Source organism: Bombyx mandarina, chromosome 13, assembly GCF_030267445.1.
Source record: "Bombyx mandarina strain Sakado chromosome 13, ASM3026744v2".
Lineage (NCBI taxonomy): Eukaryota > Metazoa > Arthropoda > Insecta > Lepidoptera > Bombycidae > Bombyx > Bombyx mandarina.
In genome coordinates, this window is record NC_143220.1 from 5,166,991 (window position 1) to 5,187,538 (window position 20,548).

General features: G+C 39.6%; 2 protein-coding genes across 2 annotated transcripts in view; both read left to right on the forward strand.

Annotated features, from left to right (window-relative positions):
* The first annotated feature begins 6,470 nt into the window (after nucleotides 1–6,470).
* The window catches only part of arr (low-density lipoprotein receptor-related protein 6), a 28,663-nt gene continuing 14,585 nt past the window's right edge, over nucleotides 6,471–20,548 (forward strand). The window contains exons 1-14 of the mRNA XM_089732432.1: nucleotides 6,471–6,816; nucleotides 7,034–7,257; nucleotides 7,867–8,057; nucleotides 8,885–9,175; nucleotides 9,601–9,788; nucleotides 10,498–10,727; nucleotides 11,243–11,413; nucleotides 12,477–12,710; nucleotides 13,468–13,609; nucleotides 16,000–16,164; nucleotides 17,003–17,147; nucleotides 17,511–17,638; nucleotides 18,222–18,375; nucleotides 19,769–20,043. Of these exons, the coding sequence (XP_089588558.1) occupies nucleotides 6,726–6,816; nucleotides 7,034–7,257; nucleotides 7,867–8,057; nucleotides 8,885–9,175; nucleotides 9,601–9,788; nucleotides 10,498–10,727; nucleotides 11,243–11,413; nucleotides 12,477–12,710; nucleotides 13,468–13,609; nucleotides 16,000–16,164; nucleotides 17,003–17,147; nucleotides 17,511–17,638; nucleotides 18,222–18,375; nucleotides 19,769–20,043 (2,629 nt within the window). The 5' untranslated portion in view covers nucleotides 6,471–6,725. The remainder of the gene's footprint in view (nucleotides 6,817–7,033; nucleotides 7,258–7,866; nucleotides 8,058–8,884; nucleotides 9,176–9,600; nucleotides 9,789–10,497; nucleotides 10,728–11,242; nucleotides 11,414–12,476; nucleotides 12,711–13,467; nucleotides 13,610–15,999; nucleotides 16,165–17,002; nucleotides 17,148–17,510; nucleotides 17,639–18,221; nucleotides 18,376–19,768; nucleotides 20,044–20,548) is intronic.
* Nucleotides 14,428–15,504, forward strand: LOC149501600 (uncharacterized). The gene has a single exon (XM_089732433.1). The coding sequence runs from the start codon at nucleotides 14,462–14,464 to the stop codon at nucleotides 15,347–15,349; it is 888 nt and encodes a 295-aa protein (XP_089588559.1). The 5' UTR covers nucleotides 14,428–14,461; the 3' UTR covers nucleotides 15,350–15,504.

The window sequence follows — 20,548 nt, forward strand, 5'->3', positions numbered from 1 at the left end:
CGATTTGATTGTAATTCTATGTACCTAGTTTGAATATTATTTTGACATCTGCAATATTAAGTTATAATACGTATTTGTCCATATTATCAAAGTTGAGAAATTTGTCACGGTATGTATTTACTGGTGGTAGATGCTCTTGTGAGTCCGCACAGGTAGGTACCACCACCCCGCCTATTATTGCTTGAAGCAGGCAATGCGTTGCGGCTTGAAGGGCAGGGCAGCCGTTGTAACTATACTGAGACCTTAGAACTTATAGTCGGATTTTTATTTAGACGAAGCCAGCTGACAGTAGCTAATGTCACTTTGTGAAATAATGTTGCTATATTTAAAGTAATAGTGATGCGTTCAGTTCTCGTTCAATCACATAAATGAACAATGAGTGTGAAGAGTTACTCATTAATTTCAAACTATAAAAGAATATTATTTATATTTTACAATAAAATTGTATTAAAGTGATCCAATATAATAATATGTGTTCGAATCCCGCAGGCGGGTACCAATTTTTCTAATGAAATACGTACTCAACAAATGTTCACGATTGACTTCCACGGTGAAGGAATAACATCGTGTAATAAAAATGAAACCCGCAAAATTATAATTTGCGTAATTACTGATGGTAGGACCTCTTGTGAGTCCGCGCGGGTGGGTACCACCACCCTGCCTATTTCTGCCGTGAAGCAGTAATGCGTTTCGGTTTGAAGGGTGGGGCAGCCGTTGTAACTATACATGAGACCTTAGAACTTGTATCTCAAGGTGGGTGGCGCATTTACGTTGTGGATGTCTATGGGCTCCAGTAACCACTTAACACCAGGTGGGCTGTGAGCTCGTCCACCCATCTAAGCAATAAAAAAAAAAAAAAAAAAAAAAAATATGTTACTAGTAGTATGTAACTACAATCAGTTTTTTTTATTTTCATTACCTATGTACCTATAATTGTTATATTTTATACATCTATAGTTTCAACTATATGATGCATTGGAAATAGGACAGTCTTACAAGCTTCCTCGCAATGTTTTTCTTAATGTTTAAAACACTCGGTATTCAGTACAGGTAGATACCATAGGAACATAATGTTTCGTCGAAAACTCGTTGGTATGTACAAAGCACGGCTAAAATTCGAACCCCGTTCCCGATATCGGCAGTTCGGCACACTAACTATTCACTAGACAATCGAGGCAATTTCATTAATTCAGGAGTTTTTTCAATCGTTCACTTTGTCACAACACTATTTTTATTTCATCAAAAACTGACAACACAGTAAACGTCAGTTTACTTCGTCTAATAAAAAATCCGACTATAGGTATAACTTAAAGTGGGTGGCGCATTAACGTTGTAGATGTATATGGGCTCCAGTAACTACTTAACACCAGGTGAACTGTGAGCTCGTCCACCCATCTAAGCAATAAAAAAAAAGGTTAAACGATATAAGAAATACCTACGTCATAAACCTAAATCGCGCTAACGAAATTTTCAAGATAACTTTACATAAAAACAAGTAACGAGAAACATTTGGACTGTCAGTGTACCGATCAAAAGTACTAGCTCAGTGAAATATCTGGCTTTTGTTGTTGTCCCCAGACCAACATTCGATACAGCGTCAAGCAAGGCCAGTATTGGCTCAAAATCACACATCGGGTCCGAATGGCGACCACGTTGTTTTGCGGTGATTATTTAGTTATTATTGTAAGTAATGAAGTCTATTTTGCATCCAGCCAAATCGAAACAAACGGAGTTTCACGGTAATAATAACACAGTGTTGCCAGCCAATTTGTGCAGTTGAATTTTGTACTGTTTTCTAGTTAGAGCTTTATATTAAGTAATTTTAGAGCACATAAATTAAAAATCTTCATTCTTTTATGATGCATCATTCATTTACGAATTATTTTCTCAAAAAACTGTTATATATTCTAAAATAACGTACATAACATACTTATGTGAAGTCAAACCTCTGATATTAAGGATTACAATAATTAAATTGTCTGACTACATTTACCAATGGCACTCATTCTTTTTATTCAGATACCTATGTATTTATTAATAATAGGGGTTAAATTGCCGTTTTATCATAATAGGTACTTCGAATTGACATAGAATCTTCATGGTTTGAGATTTTTGAGTGAAACTTTTTTCAAATGGTACCTATGAGGTTCTTCTTTTAAAATATGTACAACATTCGATTATCGACTTTCAGTTGTTTTTTTTATTTAGCTTATACAAGAAAGATGGATACTTCGAAACTTCGAGTGATTTTTAGATACGAGTTCCGACGCGGAACTAACGCCGCAGAAACAGCTCGCAATATCAATGTTGCCTTTGGAGAGGGGACTACTAATGAACGCACCGTGCGATTTTGGTTTAAACGCTTTCGTGATGGAAATTTTGATTTGAAGAACGAATCAAGTGGAAGACCGTCCACACGTATGATTATCAATGAATTGAAAGAGATGGTGGAAGGCGATCCGAGCCAAACTACCCAGGAATTAGCGGCATGGCCTAAAGTTACCTTACTAAGAATATTGACTCATTTGCGTAAAATCAATAAAATAAAATAAATATGAAAAATGGGTGCCTCATGATTTGACTGATCTGCAGAAAGAAACTTGTGTTGCCTTTTATAATTGATACAGAAATGAAGGAATATTGGATCGAATAGTGGCATGTGGTGAAAAGTGGATTCTTTGCGATAACCGTAAGCGAAAAATGCAATGGCTGACCCCAGGTCAAACGCCGCATCAGTGTCCTAAAGTAAAGCTTGCCAATAAAAAGGTAATGGTAACTGTTTGGTGGTCTCAGCATGGTGATAATTATTCACTATAGCTTTCTCCGATCTGGTCAAGCAATAACGGCAGATGTCTACTGTGCCAAACTCCGAACAATGATAGCAAAACTTGCAGTGAAACAGCCCCGACTTATGAATCGATCTTCACCACTATTGCTTCATGATAACGCGAGACCTCATAGAGCACTAGAAACCGTTTTAACTCTACATGAACTGCAATTAGAAACCATTCGTCACCTTCCGTATTCATCAGACCTTGCTCCAACAGACTACCATTTTTTCGTGATTTGGACAATTTTCTACGTGATAAAAAATAAAAAAGTTTTCTTCCCAGGAGGAAGTACAAAATGCTTTCACACAGCTTGTAGAATCTAGATCACCAGAGTTCTGTCGCAAAAGCATATTAATTACTTTCCTCTATAAGGCAGCATTGTATAGATAATAATATCAGATATATTGATTAAATAAAATATTATGTAAAATGAAAAAAAAAACGAATTTCAATTATTCAGTTGGTACAAATCGCCAATTTCATACTTTAAGACATTTTAATTCAAATAAAAAACAGCTGGGTGCCAGTACATTACCAAGAGCAGTACCAAAGGCACGGCAAAACAGGTTTTAAAGTAAATAAAGAGCCTGTTTTTGTAAATAATACATTCTTTTTTTTTTTTTTTTTTCGGGTAGAGGGCCGAACCTCCTACGAGGTCCCCGCGCAAAAGGGGTGCGCGGGGTATGTGAGACTCAACGGTCTGCATGGTGTTGTGAGTAGACCGCGGGCCCAAGGATTTTAGGACCCACCCACTAAACGACTCCCCTGCACTCTTACACCCGACGTCCGATCCCCTCCGAGGTCAGAATCCGGATGAGGTAGGGGGGCTACCGCGGTCAACACTACAAGCAGACGGCGCCGCGGCGCGGCTCACCCCAACGACGCCCAACCGACGGAGCCTTCGAGGCGAATCGAAGGCTCTGAAACGTCAGCCGTCTCGGTACGGCAGCCCGTCGGGCCGCCCAGACGGTGCCGCTGGTGTCCCGGAATACCCCGCTGGACCAGAACCAGCCTGCCGGGTCGGGACGCGATACACCGTCGACCGGTCGCTCTATTCGCTCCACGGCAGCGCGCTAGAGTGCTGGTAGCGCGCCGCGCGGCCTCACCCCCTCAGGTCGCCCCTTGACCTTCACCGGGGGGAGGCCGATACCTAAGTTACGTTTTTTTTTTTTTTTATTGCCTATGTAGGCAGACGGGCATACGGCCCACCTGATGGTGAGTGGTTACCGTCGCCCATGGACTTCAGCAATGCCAGGGGCAGAGCCAAGCCGCTGCCTACCGCTTAATACTCTCCACAAGCCTCGTTTGAAGAAGGACATGTCATAGTGCTCGGGAAACACCGTGGAGGGGAGCTCATTCCATAGCCGGATGGTACGTGGCAAAAAAGATCTCTGTAAACGCGTCTGTGGATGACCGCTGTGGCTCCAGGTAGTATGGATGAACTCTACTCCGGTGGCGGGCGGTGCGATGGTAAAAACGAGATGCTGGTATCATCTCGAACAATTCCTCAGAGCACTCCCCATGGAACATACGGTATAAAATACAGAGGGAACCGAAGTCCCTCCGCAGACCCAGAGGCTCCAAACGATCCGAGAGAATGGGATTATCGACAATCCGAACGGCCCTCCTCTGTATGGAGTCAAATGGAAGAAGCTGGTATTTGGGAGCCCCGGCTCAAAGATGGGAGCAGTACTCCATGCGAGGCCGGACTTGTGCTTTATAAAGCAAAAGTCTTTGTCCAGGCGTGAAGTACCGCTTCGCTCTGTTGAGGACTCCCAGCATTTTGGACGCCAACTTGGCTTTGCCTTCCAAATGACTCCGAAACTGGACATCGCTTGAAATGTCGACCCCAAGTATCCCGATACTCTCGGAAGGTTGCAGGGATACTCCTTGGAATTGCGGCGCCATGACAAAGGGGTCCTTCTTCGCAGTGAACGCGCAAACTTGTGTCTTTATCGGGTTGAATTGAACCAAGTTAAATTCACCCCATTCGGAGACTCGCCCCAGAGAGTTCTCCACTTCATACACAAGTTTTGATCGTCTCTCTTGCACCACGCTCCGAGAGAGACTCTGATGGCCGATATATCGCGCATCCCCCGTGCTATCATCTGCATAGCAATGCATGCCATCAATAGACAGCATGTCATTGATTTACAGGATGAAAAGCGTGGGGGAGAGCACCGAACCTTGTGGAACGCCAGCGTTAATGGTCATGGTATCAGAACAGTCACCGTCTACAACGACCGTGATGCTCCGCCCATCCAAAAAGCTAGCGATCCACTTGCAGAGACCCTCGGGGATTCCGTAAGATGGTAACTTCGATAGAAGTGCCCTATGCCAGACCCTGTCGAAGGCCTTCGCGATATCAAGGCTCACAGCAAGAGCCTCGCCCTTGCTCTCCAAGGCTTCAGCCCACCTGTGAGTAAGGTATACAAGAAGATCGCCAGCTGAGCGACCGTGACGGAAACTGTACTGTCGGTCACTGATCAGCTGGCGATCTTCAAGATACTTCAGGAGTTGTGTATTTATAATTCGCTCCATCACCTTGGAAAGCAAGGAAGTTATCGCGATAGGCCTGTAGCTCGATGGGTCCGACCGGTCACCCTTCTTGGGGATAGGGTGGACGTGGGCGGTCTTCCATGAAGACGGAACCCTGTTAGTGCAATAAGAGAGGCGATACAAACGCGTTAGCGCAGGTGTCAGCTCAGGGGCGCACGTTTTCAAAACCACTGCGGGGATGCCGTCTGGCCCACTCGACTTATGGACGTCCAGGAGTCGGAGCTCCCGCCTGACTGCACACTGTGTGAAGCAGATATCCAGCAGGGAGCTATCACACCGGGGGATGTTCGGTGGTGTGGCACCCCCGTCGTCCACAGTCGAGTTCGAGGCGAAGAGTTTGACCAGAAGGTCAGCCTTCTCTTTCGCGCTGTGAGCCAGATTGTCATCGGACTTGCGCAGTGGTGGGAGACTAGACCTGCAAAAGTTTCCTTCTGCAGCTTTGGCGAGCGACCAAAACGCACGGCTCCCGGAGGGATAGCTCTTCAATCGCTCGCCAACTCTAGCAACGTGCTCCGACTTCGCCTTGGCAATTACCTTCTTGTAGGACCTGGAAGCGGCGTTATATTTCCGCCTTTCCCCTGAGATATTAGGATCCCGACGTCTCCTGGCATTATCCCATGCCACGTATGCGGACCGCCTGAGGTGTGCAGCATCCCTGCTGGCATTGTTATACCAGGGTCTGCTGCGACCCCCAACGGGCACTTCAGAGGAGGGAATAAACAATTCCATCCCCTGGAGCACCACGTCTTTAAGACGACGTTGTACCAATACTGAACACTGTTCGGAATATCGGCTGCCACCTTCTACCACCTATACTGTATTAGAAGTTTGCAGCGGTACATCTATGAAGTTGAACCCTAAAAAGAGGATCCGAAGTTAAGTGGGAATAGGGGGTACCTGTTCTCACTTGTTGATTACCGGAAAAAAACTATTATTTCAACAAGCCTCTTTAGGCTATTTTTTGCTATTTTACAAACTTTAGGCCATTGAATCTTAGTTTTAGCATGCAATAAGCAGCAGCCTAAAATTTGATTGTCAAAATTTGTGTATAATCTGTTGTAATTTGAGTTCTCTGTGGAACGAAACGAACTCACCTACCTACCTATCGGCATTTATTTACGTAAAATAGTTGAAGAACTCCAGAATTCTTAGAAACATGTGAATAAAAGAATTTCGTCTATTTCAGGACGACGAAACTTTTACAAAATGAAGTTAATACGTTCACCATAGTGCCTTAGTACAACGTTAATATTTGTGATTGTGACATTAGTTGTGTTTAAAAAAATAAACAATAAATTATCGTCATTTATTCGTTGATTTTCATTTGTTTGCAATATGACAAAGCGTCGGAGAATACTTTACGCGGACAAAATCATTCAGAAAGTCGTTCATGTGTTTTGTTTGTTGATGTTTTTACAGTTGAAAGGTTAGTATTGGCACAAATATGAAATGTTTTACTTAATAAATAAAAACCTCCAAGCCTAAAAAATTAATCGGTCAAAACAGTTTTACTCTGAATACTCAATTTTAAGTTCACGAAGTTTCAAAAAGTCAGCTTTATTGCACAACAAAATAAGATATAACAAATAAATACAATACAAATACAATGGTCACAGACAAAAATGTGCATTAATATTTTTCAGGTCACCATACCACACCTAGCAATCCTATACTCCTTTATTCGACTGCTTTAGATATACGTATGGTAAATACATCGAGATTAACTAAAATCACTACAATCGCTAAGGACTTGGAGCAAGGCACAGCGGTCGACTTCCATTATAGAAAGAATTTAATATGCTGGTCTGATCAGAAGCCCGAACTTATACAGTGTATGAATTATAATGAAACTTATACAGGTGAAAAGGTGAGGTCACTTCAATTTGTATAGATTTTCTATAATAGAAAATAGTAATGCAGGGCAGATGATATGTAGATAGCAAATATTTACTAAACTGTTCAATTCACCGAATGAATGTTTGTCAAACTATTTAAATTCCACCATTATTACTGACATTTAAATACATTTTTTTAATGGCTTTTATATTCTCTTTTGTTAATTGGAAAAAAGGAAGACCTAAATCTCACTATCACTAATAAATAAAAAAATAAAAAAGGTGACAAAAACAAAGAAAATGGTTTTTTTCTACATAAACAAGTTATTGGCTATTTCTGTGATTGTTGTGGGAGTATCCTTCATTTCAAACAATTTATCTATATTAATAGTATATGTGTTCCTGTGAATCAGAATGTATCCTCAACAAAAATACAGGCAGTGACTTAGCTCTGCCCCTGGCATTGCTAAAGTTCGTGGGTGACGGTAACTACTCACCATCAGGTGGGCCATACGCTTGTTTGCCTAAAAGGCCAATATAAAAAAAAAACTTGAAAATTATTATTTAAGTGATAAAATATTTTGTTCATAATGAGTACACAATATTAATAGTAATGAAAAAACTTTAATTCTTTTTTTTAGTTTAAAATAGTATCAGAAGGCCTAGTGACTCCAACTGGTATAGCCATAGATTGGTACACAGACAAGTTGTACTGGACAGATGGAGAAACAAACAAAATCGAAGTTATTAGTATAGTACAAAAATATAGGAAGGTTCTATTTTGGTCTGAGGTTGATTTGGCTCGAGCTATCGCTGTTGTTCCAAAGGATGGGTGAGATATTGCTACATTTCATTTTGATATTCTGCATAAAAGACATGAGTTCAATTACATTTTTTAGTATTAGTATACATAGTAAATACATATGTAAATGGTAACTATAATAGTACCAACTTCAGGAATAGTAAAAAGAACAAAATATAGGAAATATATAATTTTTAAATATCTTTCACCTCTGAATATAATATTAGTTTCAAGAAGAGAGCTTAATCAAACATGTATACAAAGATATAGGTATAAACATAAATAAGTTTTATTGTCATCAGTACAGTCACAACATTTCATAATTTGGGAAAATGCTAATGTGTGCTAATGTTTACCATTGCAATTGATAACTGCAATTATAACAAATAAACTTCTGATAAAATTTGACCTTATTGTAACTTATATTATTGCTATTATAAATTACTGTGTCATTTGAAGCTCAGGAATTGGCTCATGCTAAGATAAATATTGTTTATAAGAGTTTTCCTTTGATTTCATAGGTAAACATGCTTCATGTTGTTTGATCAATTAGTTAATGGCTAATCCAGAGTTAAGTTACTGAAGATCTTTACTGCACATATATCTACAGTTCATCTTATCTTTTGTATCAACATAGTATAGTGATTGTAGTTAGCATAGTAATTATACTATAGTTTTACCAAATGCATGAAATACACACATGTTGATAAGCATTGAGCAGACATGGGGCTTGTCCATTGTGTCTTGATGGTAGTTTGCTAGGAACCTTCTCAGCAAAGCCAATAAACTCAAAGACTATCAATAAATAAAACGATTGATAACTACACAAATTAAGTATATGTTAATAAATGTTTCAGATTAATGTTCTGGACTGATTGGGGTGAAATACCAAAAATAGAAAGGGCGGGTATGAATGGTGATCCAGCCACGCGCAAAGTTATAGTCAGAGACAACGTATTCTGGCCCAATGGAATAACAGTGGATTACGACAATAGCCTAATATATTGGGTCGATGCCAAACTCCATTTTGTAGACGTCATAGATTTTAATGGTGAAAAACGTAAAAGGGTTGTCAAGGGTGGATTGGTTTATCCTTTTGCTTTGACTTTTGCTAATGATAAATTGTATTGGACCGATTGGCAAAATTGGTTAGTTTGTTGTTAGTGTATTTTTTGTTGTTACTGTTATCCTTTCTTTAGCTATCTTGAAAATCAGTGATGCTTTTTTTTTATGTAAAAAAACTAAACAATCAATAACAATAAGAAACATCTCTATTTGTAGCATTGGGTCATAATTACAAGTGTTTGAACTGGCATAAAACAAGGGATATATGAAAACTCTCCTGCCATTGCACAGCCTATCAATTTTACTTGTTTAACTGCCACAAGTTTTCAGCGAGCTTCCGCTGTGTGCACACACCTTAACTTCGTTTCACTGTCGATTTTCCTGAGGGATCCCCCTTAAATTACAAGCAGGATTAGTTATCCACAAAAATACTATTGAAACATTCTTTTACTACGGTAATACTATATAATTGAGTGTATTACTGCTACTTATTTATTGCTGTTTTTAGGTCTATTTATACTTGGGATATAGCAGCTAACGGTCCTAAAATAAAAGAGTTGATAAAATCCCATCCCGTTCCTGCAGACATCAAAGTGTATGATGAAAGTAGACAAATGATACTGGCTGAAGATTATCCGTGTAAAATGAATAATGGTGGTTGTTCACACTTGTGCCTTTTATCACCTGATCCCCCAGGTAAGATGACTTTACAATTTTACCAGAAACAAACTAAGGGGCCTATCTAAACAACGATCAATGCCATTATGCTCACCTTTGTTCTCTGTATTGCTCACCCTGTCCAGACAATTTTGATATGAACCTCTTAGCTTTGGACATATGCTCATGGAGCTTATGGATCTTCTCGACAAGCTTAAGTCTTTTAGTAGGTTATAGAGAGATTTCGCTGGTATACCTCTCGATCCCGCTTTAACACCATATAAACTAACCATGCTAGATGCATGGTTAGTTTATTGGTTAGCTCGTTCGTGAGTTCATGGTATTTTTTTATCTTTAATGCGTGGTCTTTAGGTGTGTTTGTTTCCTAAGGGACAGTAAGCCTAACTATGTAGTAGTATAAGTTCAATTTTCTAAGAAACGAGGATTATGTCAGATCTGGCAGATGAAACTCACATCCTCGGGGATTTTATGATGCTTATCATACGAGTCTTGTGATAAACATTATGAACATTACTGAAGGACTCACTGCTTCACATGTTTGGAACAAACGTGCTTTAATTTTCCGGAAAAAAGATTTCTCGTATAGATTTTGACTTATGCTTGTTGTTTGTTAGTTCGTAGAAGATTAGACTTTAAGGAACTAAAGTTGCATATGCCACTCTTATCTCCACTTAAAGTAATGGCAATAGTTACAATAGTAAATTTTAATACAGCAGTATTATTTCAGGTTACAATTGCGCGTGCCCAACGGGCGTGAAGCTGAGAGAAAATAGCAGCACGACCTGTTACGACAGCCCCCAGATGCTGCTGGTGGTCGCCCAGCGCTCCACGATATCCAAGATATCGCTGGACTCGCCAGATTTCACTCCATATACGTTGCCTTTGAAGGATTTGAAGCGAACGCTGACTGTTGACTTCGACCCTAAAACAGAATATATTTACTGGGCTGATGGTTTGGTATGCACTATGTTATATTTGTATATATATCAAGAATTTGTTTTAGATAGCGGAAAAAATTTTGATAATATAAAAAATATAAAAAACTGTTGTACACTTGTTGAAAATCCAAGGAAGTATGTTTTTTTTGTAGTCCTTGTAGGCAGACGAGCATACGGCCCACCTGTTGGTAAGTCGTTACCGTCGCTCATGGGTGTCAGCAATGCCAGGGGCAAAGCCAAGCCCATGCATACTGTTAGCTGACCGCTGCCCACTTTCTTAGTACGATCCAGGTGCGATAGATGTCACGCGAATAGTTTCACTAGTAAAGGACATGGGCCATGAAATATCTAAAAAAAAACATTTCATTTTTAAATACTTATTATAAAATTGAAGGGTATTTTAATGGTGGGATAATTAAGATCATAAATAAAAGTATTGTGTTAACAGTTGATTTGTGAGACTGCACATTTTCTGTCGAGCCACAGTATAGTATAACCGCAACCAATAAACAACTGCTAATGTCTTAATTTCAGGCGAAAACGATATCGAAAGCGCGCCTCGACGGGAGCGACCAGTCCGTCGTGGTGCGCAGCAGCGGGGTGCCGGACAGCATAGCCATCGACCCCTTGTCCAGGAAGATTTACTGGACCGACCCGGTCATGGACACGATCAACGTCGCCAGACTCGACGGCAGCTACGAAAAGGTGAGATATTAAACTGGGGCTATAGGAGGGCCGTAAGAGGGTAAGAGGGTGAGTAAATTTTTTTTTATTGCGTAGGTGGGTGGGCGAGCTCACAGTCCACCAGGTGTTAAGTGGTTACTGGAGCCCATAGATATCTACGACGTAAATGCTCCACCCACCTTGAGATATAAGTTCTAAGGTCTCAGTATAGTTACGACGGCTGCCCCACCCTTCAAACCGAAACCCGTGCGGACTCACAAGAGATCCTACCATCAGTAAATTTAGTAAATAAGTAGTAAGACAGCTATTTACTGGTAGGTACCACCACCCGCCTATTTCTGCCGTGAAGCAGCAATGCGTTTCGGTTTGAAGGGTGATGTAGCCGTTGTAACTATACTGAGACCTTAGAACTAATATCTCAAGGTGAGTGTCGCATTCAAGTCGTAGATGTCTATGGGCTCCGGTAACCACTTAATACCAGGTGGGCTGTGAGATCGTCCACCCACCTAAGCAATAAAAAAAATTTACTTCATCACAGCTATGCACTTCTTGAACTTTCACTTCATCAACGAGGGTTAACTGGAAGAGAATGCCTGCATGGCGTTAAGTTCGCCTTTGTACAATATTTTGTGCAATAAATAATTTTCATTCATTCATTCATTCATTATGATTTACAACTAGCGGCCCATTCCGGCTTCGCTCGGATCTTTAACAAAAATTTCAACGATTTTTGACGTTGTTTTATTTTTTAAAATAAAAGAACACTTTTTGCGGCATTATTACAATAGTTAGACATATTATTATGCTGTCGCGTCTATTATAAATAGTTTTCGCAGGGCACACGATCTAAAGAATATTTTAGGTAATTTTTTTACACCTTGGGTTACATTATTGAAGTTTTAGTAAGGGTCCCTAATTTTTTTCAAAAAACATTATAACCTATGTCACTCGGGAATAGTGTAGCTTCCAAGCAGTAAAAGAATTTTTCAAATCGGTTCAGTAGTTTCGGAGCATATTCAATACAAACAAACAAACAAATCTTTCCTCTTTATAATATTATTAATTAATAAATAATACTTTCAAGGTCATAATCCACACGGAATTGTACGATCCGCGTGCGATCGCGTTGCACCTGACGGCCGGCTGGATGTTCTGGTCAGATTGGAACGAAAAGAAACCGAAGATAGAACGAGCCAATTTGGACGGCAGCGGCAGAGTCTTGCTCATCTCCGAGAAGCTGACCTGGCCTAACAGCATCGCCCTAGACACAGTCAATAATAAACTCTATTGGGGCGACGCTAGGACGCACAAGATCGAGGTTTGTGTGAAAATTGTTTTATTTTTCAATAAGCACAAGCTGATAATCCGCAGACACCACATATTTATTTATTTATTTCCTACCTTATTAGTTAGGAAAATAAAATTAGTATAGTTGCCCTGTTCAAGAGAATCTCTTTCCCGAGCATCTTATCGTTGACATTAATGCATTCGTTACTATCATACAAGTAAATATTTAAAAATGTTCTTTACCTGTAATTAGAATAAACATAACGTGGCTTCAATAGTGCGAAGCTTAAAACACATGATTATGTTGACATTTTGAAGTGAAACCTATTTAGGCGTCTTGAGGGTAATATTTAACTCGTCACAGATTCGTTACGGCTAGAGAAAAAAAATACAATTTAGGACGTGCGAGAGTGAGAAAATCGACAGAGCGTCTCGCGATCCACTAGACCTCGAAGAGAGGGAGAAAGCGAGCTAGGTTGTTTCTCTTAAACACATTCTGTTTACGGGCGTCGGCCACTAGATGGCTTGTAATTAGTTTCTAATTTCTCCTGTAGATGACAGTTTACTATTTTGGGCACATTATGAATATCTTGGTCTGTCTTGTTCGGTTTTATGTGCTGGATCAGAGAAACTAGTTCTCAAAATTCTCCCTTGAAAGCTGCCATAGCGACAACGTTCCGAACAGAGTTATTGGAAGCATTTGAAAAGTGCAAGTTATTTAAACAAAAAAAAATTAACCAGTTCGGAAAACTTTGGGCAACACTGTACTACATCAAAACGATCTCCAGGTATGCAACATGGACGGGACGGAGAGGAAGGAGTTACACAGCAACGACATCATACATATATTTGGACTCACGCTACTTGACGACTACTTGTACTGGACCGACATGCAGAAACGCACGCTCGACAGGATCAATAAAAATACAGGTATAGTAACCGGCAAACTTCGTGAGCAAATGACCTTGACTGCGCAGAACCGAATTTTAGATCACTTTGGTGGTGAGGGTGAGGCGCGACGGCAGGGGAAATCGTATCGAGCGCGTTATTGGTAGAATCTGGTAGATCAGTCGAACCTTGCGTCCCGCACCGCGCCTTCGTTCCGCTTGCTCCCAAAAGCACGCTTGCGTACAGTGAAAAGTCTATTAATATTAATCGTTGAAGTTATTTGTTATAATTATTATTGTTTGTTGATTTTGTTGTTATTGCTATTTGTTGAGTGTTTCTTGATTTTTTATAAAAAATATACTATGCCACGTCAAACTGGTGTAGTATTAAAAAGACAAGCTAGAAAAATGGTGTACGACGTATATTGCTTTCTTAAAAAGCAGGGAAATAATGATATGGAAACGGTAAAAGAGACTTCAGAGGCAACAAAAACATCAGTCAGTACTGTTAGGCGTATTATTAATGAAGCGAAGGGCTCTAACTTGCTCGCTGTGTTTCGTACTCCAGGTAAAAAAAGATCAGGGAAGAACAAAGTTACCGGAATTGATAGTTTCGACCAATCTGCAATAAAAAGATGTATTCATAATTATCACATAACAAACAGCGAACTTCCTACCGTCGAAAGACTTCGTAAAAAATTGAAAGAAGATATAAATTTTAATGGCTCGGAACGAAGTTTACGACGAATTATGAAAGAGCTAGGCTTCAGATGGAAAAGAACAGAAAATAATCGGAAGCTATTAATTGAAAAAAGTAATATTCGACTACTAAGGATCGAATATCTCCAAAAAATAATTAAATATAGGCAAGAAGGAAGACTGATAGTGTACACCGATGAGTCCTATGTCGACTCATCACATGCAAGTGGTATGTCGTGGTCAGATGGATCAACTGTGGGTTATTTCGAAAGGACAGCGTGTAGTAATAGTGCATGCTGGCTCCGAAGATGGATTTGTTCCCAATGCCCTTCTTTTGTTTAAAGCTGGCACAAAATCTGGTGACTACCACGATAACATGAACTATTTGAACTACGAAAAATGGCTGCGTTGTCAGTTGCTACCAAATCTGCCACCAAATTCCGTTGTAGTAGTCGACAATGCGTCATATCACAATAAACAGTCTGACCCCGCCCCAACTGCCAATGCCAAAAAAGTCTATATGAAGAAATGGTTACAAGAAAAAGAAATTCCATACGATGAAAACATGTTGAAACCCCAGCTTTTTAGCTTGATTAAAGCACATAAGGAACAACACAAAACATACAGCATTGATAAAATTTTATCAAACCACAACCATTCAGTGCTTCGCTTACCTCCATACCATCCAGACCTCAACCCAATTGAAATGGCTTGGGCAGCTATTAAAGGGTATGTCAGTAGCAAAAATGTCAACTGGAGCACTGGCAAAGTAATAGTGCTAGTGAAGGAAAAGGTCGCGGCGATGGGTGCTCCGGAATGGGGTAGATTATGTCAAAAGATAAAAGAGATTGAGGCGGAGTATGTAAAAAGTGATCATGTGGTAGATTTAGTCACTGATGAGTTTGTAATTTTTGCTGACGATGATTGCGACACGGATGAAGAAAGTAGTGATGATGATGATGGTCATGATTATGATAGCGAAAAAACAATTACAAATACCAGCTCAGCTTCAGCTGATCCAAGACCTGGCACCAGCTCTAGTTTTGACCTAATGGAAGGAATATCTATTTTAACCCTAGATTAAATTACTACAATTATTAACCTGTATTTTTTGTTCATGTACTAATAAATATATAAATAAATACATATTATGTTGTTTTTAATAACTTAATAACATTTTTGTACGTAATTGTACGATGCGCGAACTTACCCCCACTACGTCAACTAATACTCAAGAAGTTTGCCGAGTATTATACATAATTTTGTAATTATCTTAAACTAATGGTATTATCGGGTGTGAATGTTCATTAAAAACAAGATACTTTAGGGAAAAAAAACCATAAAGATTTTTAATTGCCAAAAAAAGTCCTAATATCTTCTGTATTGATAATGGTATATGATTTAAGTGCATGTGTATTTCCACATGAATACATGAAGCATTCACAAACTATGTACATAGCTTTAGTCATTTGCTTAGGTTTTATACAAACACACTCTTAATTATATTTTTAAAGAGGTAGGTAAATAATGCAATACATAAAGCCTAAATAAAATTTGTAAAATATCTATTACTAAAGTTGTGCAAAGCTTATGCATATGGCATATATGTATTATAAATGCTTGTTTCTAGTTTTTACTCACTATTTATTGACTTGTGAAGTCAATACTATAGACAATACAAAGTAATTTATTCTTATATTTTTTTCAAAATCTTAATTAGGTTTTTTTTCCTAGGCTTAGACAGACAGCCGGTGGTAGAACAAATGGCCAATATGATGGGTGTCAAGGCGTTCCGCTTGGGGGCGCCACTTGGCTGGAATCCTTGCGCCGACGACAACGGAGGATGCTCACATCTTTGCTTCAACAGACCCGATGACTACATATGCGGATGTCCTTTAGGTATGACACTCAAAAATAAAACTGACAGACATCCACAACGCCATTAGTAGACACGTGTATTTTGTAATCATTGTCGGAACTGTCTTTTATTTTATTTATTTATAACTTTATATACTAGACGGTATAAAGGCGGACTTATCACCATAGGCGTTCTCTGACCTTAGGGGGGTGCAGAGATGAACCTTGGTAGGTGTAGTGTGAAGGTGATATTACTTAAACATATGCGTATATATATAACATTCATAATATTTATAGATACAAATAATCGTACGTATACATAAATGTATACATATAAAAATATATATAAGTATAATAGATATTATCAATATTGTCAATCAATATAAGTAAATATTACTGTCGACTCGGGAAGGAAGTCGGGAGGTGTATAAAAGGACATGAAGTTGTTAAACGCGGTATAGGTGTGAAAGTTTTGGAAGTACTAACTGATCTTCGTCAACGAACCCGCGACATTTTGCGCGACGTCGTGGGTTTGACTATGTGTCGACGGTTGTTCTGGTAGTACGAATTGTTGAGCTGGATGGATTGGGGCAGTTAACTCTTTTCTTCAAATTACAAACCGAATTATCTCTAATCGTGTAATAGTCCTGTAACCTCGATATGTGATTAACGTTTCTAGCCACTACTTCTTCGTTTCTCAGAGTTTTTTTTATGTAGACGGATAGACAATTTCAGGGCCCTCTTCGTGTTAAGTCCTTAGAAACTGGAGATCATGGTTTGAATTCTGCTGCCATCGTAATATATTAGACTGAAGCCTATTTTAATTAGAATAAGAGGTATAACTATAATCTAACTATAATCAGAAACGAAATATTTCCAGGTCTAGAACTAACCGCCGACAAAAAAACGTGCGTCGAGCCGGAAGCGTTCTTAGTTTACAGCCGGAAGAACATAATCGGTCGTCTGAGCATCAAGAAAGAGTACAATGACGCTGTGATACCTATTAAAGATTTAAAGGAAGTCAGGTCAGTACATAAAACAATAGTACATTGTGCACCAAGGGAGAAAAGTTGGACATTTCCTCCCGATTGTAAAATTGCAAACTCAGAAAAACAAAAAATTCTATCCATTCTAGTAACCTAGAGAGGTTATACTAGATTCGCAGAACGAGTAGGTGAGTTAACGGGGCTCTAACCTGAGGAATAAAACCAAATTAACTAGTACTTCAATTTATAGTAATAACCAAACGGTCCCTGTGGTTGCAGCCGCATTGATTTTTTTTTATTGCTTAGATGGGTAGACGATCTCACAGCCCACCTGGTGTTAAGTGGTTACACCAGACCGGAGCCACGAGCTGTGAACTAACCATAGAACTGGTTTTGTTACAGCGCTCTAGCTCTGTACGTGTCAGGTTCGAAGCTGTACTGGTCGGACAGTAAGACCAAAACAATAAACCGGTGCTCCGTTAACGGTTCCGCCGTGGAGAAGATCGTGGAGTGGCTGGGACTCGTTGAAGGTATGTGCTTTATTCATTCAGTCACTAATATGTAATCACCATAAGTAAAAGGTCAATTGCCATGTCGGTGAAACATCACTGAATGCTCTTTGTAAACTGATTAAGAGTTATCAATGATAAGTGGTAGGGCGTATGAAGGAATGACGGATCATCTCTATACAATTCTTCAGTTTCTGATTAAAGTACTGTACTGGCTTTTGACAAGTGACGACTCCTCAGAAAGTCGTCGTGGCCTAAAGGATAAGACGTCCGGTGCATTCGCATGTAGCGATAAGAGCTAGCGATAGATAGAAGGACCTCTTGTGAGTCCGCACGTATAGGTTCCACCACCCTGCCTATTTCTGCCGAGAAGCAGTAATGTGTTTCGGTTTGAAGGGTCATGCAGCCATTCTAACCATACTGAGATCTTAGAACTTATATCTAGGGGTGGGTGGCGGCATTTACGTTATAGATGTCTATGGGTTCCAGTAACCACTTTACAAACACCAGGTGGGCTGTGAGCTCGTCCACCCATTTCTGCAATAAATAAAAAGAAGGCTGGTGTGTTAATAAACTGATATATTACTCAAAATTCATTTCTCAGGCTTAGCGATAGATTGGTCGGGACAGAACATTTACTGGACCGACACGACAACGCAGCGCATCGAGGTATCCAGGCTCGACGGCTCCAGTCGAAGGGCCATCATATGGCAGGGCTTGAAGAAACCAAAGAGCATAGTGCTCGACCCTAAGAAAGGGTAAGATTTTCATGTATTCTGGCGAAAACTTTGTTTTGTTCGTCCACTTGGATAGGCAAAAGGGTCATAGGCCATTCAGCCAAATTTATCGTTCTAATATATGTTTAGTGATAAGCCTTCAAACCGAAAAAATTAATGATGTAAAACATAACCTAATTACTAAATGGTGAGAAATTACTAAAGTTATAATGGTCTTTTCAACGGAAGCCATTGAACGATATCTAGGAGCTTTTTTTTCGGTTTGTGATTTTTACCACGAGCCTTATCATACTATCTTATAGGAGACCATAGACATTAAGAAGTGAACGCGCCGCCGATGCCGTAATCTCAATAGCATACCAAACACGGTCATCCATTTGAAACACCTTACAGAACACAAAAATTCGTGATCGTTATAAATCGTATAACATTATGGCGAACGATTTATTTATAGGATGGCTTTGAGTTTTTTTTAAATATTTTATGGCCTGGAAATGAGACTTTTAAGCTGAGTCTAATATTTTTTTTATATTCTGCTATATCTGAAAAATGAATACGAGACTTTAATCAACTGAGAAGAAATTAAATGAAATACAGTTTCAGTAAAATGCTTGTTATTTACTTGAAACTTTACACTATAGTTTTTGGAAGACCCCTTGAAGCTATGTCCAGCGGCTTAGTTACATTTTTCCAACTCGTGCACTTCCACAAGTGTTAAACAGTCAATAAACCACCGCCATCCACATTTAAACTTGAAGCTAAAAGAACATAGTGGAACAATTTGTATAACTTCGCTCCTCGCGTTAATGAGTGCTAAAATATCTATATATTAACACGTGAAGCAAAAACTTTGTACAACTTTTTATGAAAATTGCGCAGACGGAGGAGTATGAATTTTTCCACACCTTAGAGAATATAGAGAAGGAGTGCGAATGTTAATATTTTTTTAATTACGCAAAAAAAACATTATGTCAAAAATTGTTTATTGTCAAACTTTTGTTATTGTTTAAAGTATGGTCAAATTGAGAATACATTAGTATTGTTTGTCTTTAATATAATTTGTCTATAGTATAGTCATGGCGAAATCTGTTAGAGATTATACTCTTTGACATTATAACCACAGTAAAGATCAAACTAATAATTCCAATTAATTATAGTCGAATTTCAACTTTTTTTATTGTTGACGAGCTCACAGCCCACTTGGCGTTAAGTGGTTGCTGGAGCCCATAGACATCTACAACGTAAATGCGCTACCCACCTTGAGATATACGTTCTAAGGTCTCAAGTATAGTTACAACGGCTGCCCCACCCTTCAAACCGAAACGCATTACTGCTTCACGGCAGAAATAGGCGGGATCGTGGTACCTACCCCCGCAACTACTAGGGGACCACTAGCTATATAAAATTGTTTCAGCTACATGTACTGGTCAGAGTTGGGTTCGAAGAGCATCAAACGCGCCGCAATGGACGGCTCGTCGGTGTCAGTATTCATGGAGCAGGTCGGGCGCGTCCACGCTCTCGCCATAGACTACGAGAGGCGCGCCATCTACTGGGCGGCCCTCGACCCGCCCGTGGTCGAGTTCGCGTTCCTCAACGGCACGGGCCGCCAGACCTTGGCCGACAACATACCCATGCCCTACGCTCTGGCCCTGTTCAACGATTCGGTGTATTGGGGCGATTGGAATACCGGTGAGGTGATAATTAAGTTCAGCGCCATCTATTGGTCAGTGTGTACTTTTTTTCCTACCTAATCTGATAGCCTTGAGAGGCTATGTCAGCGTAACCGGGCGAGTAGGCGAGCTCACGGGGCTCAAATCTGACGTTGCTAACACGAATCCTAACGAGAGTAGAGTAGGTAATAGCAGTTTTACAGTGAAATCAGAACTTTGTACTCATGCCTATGGCATTCACAGGCTCTAGTAACCACTCCGCATGTGATGTGCTTTAAGTTCGTTTGGTTCATGATGCATTAAAAAAATGCATAATATCTTTATAGAATGCAATTTACAAAATTTTGTTGAAACATAATCAATTTTGGCATAAAAGCACTAAAACATATTTACTGTAATACTCGTATACATGACGGAGACGCTGGTTCCATGATATCTTTAAAATGATTACTTTGCTGACGCCATTCTCTTCATCATCATCATTGTCTTTCATAATGACGGTAATTAAGACTCACTTTTCCAAT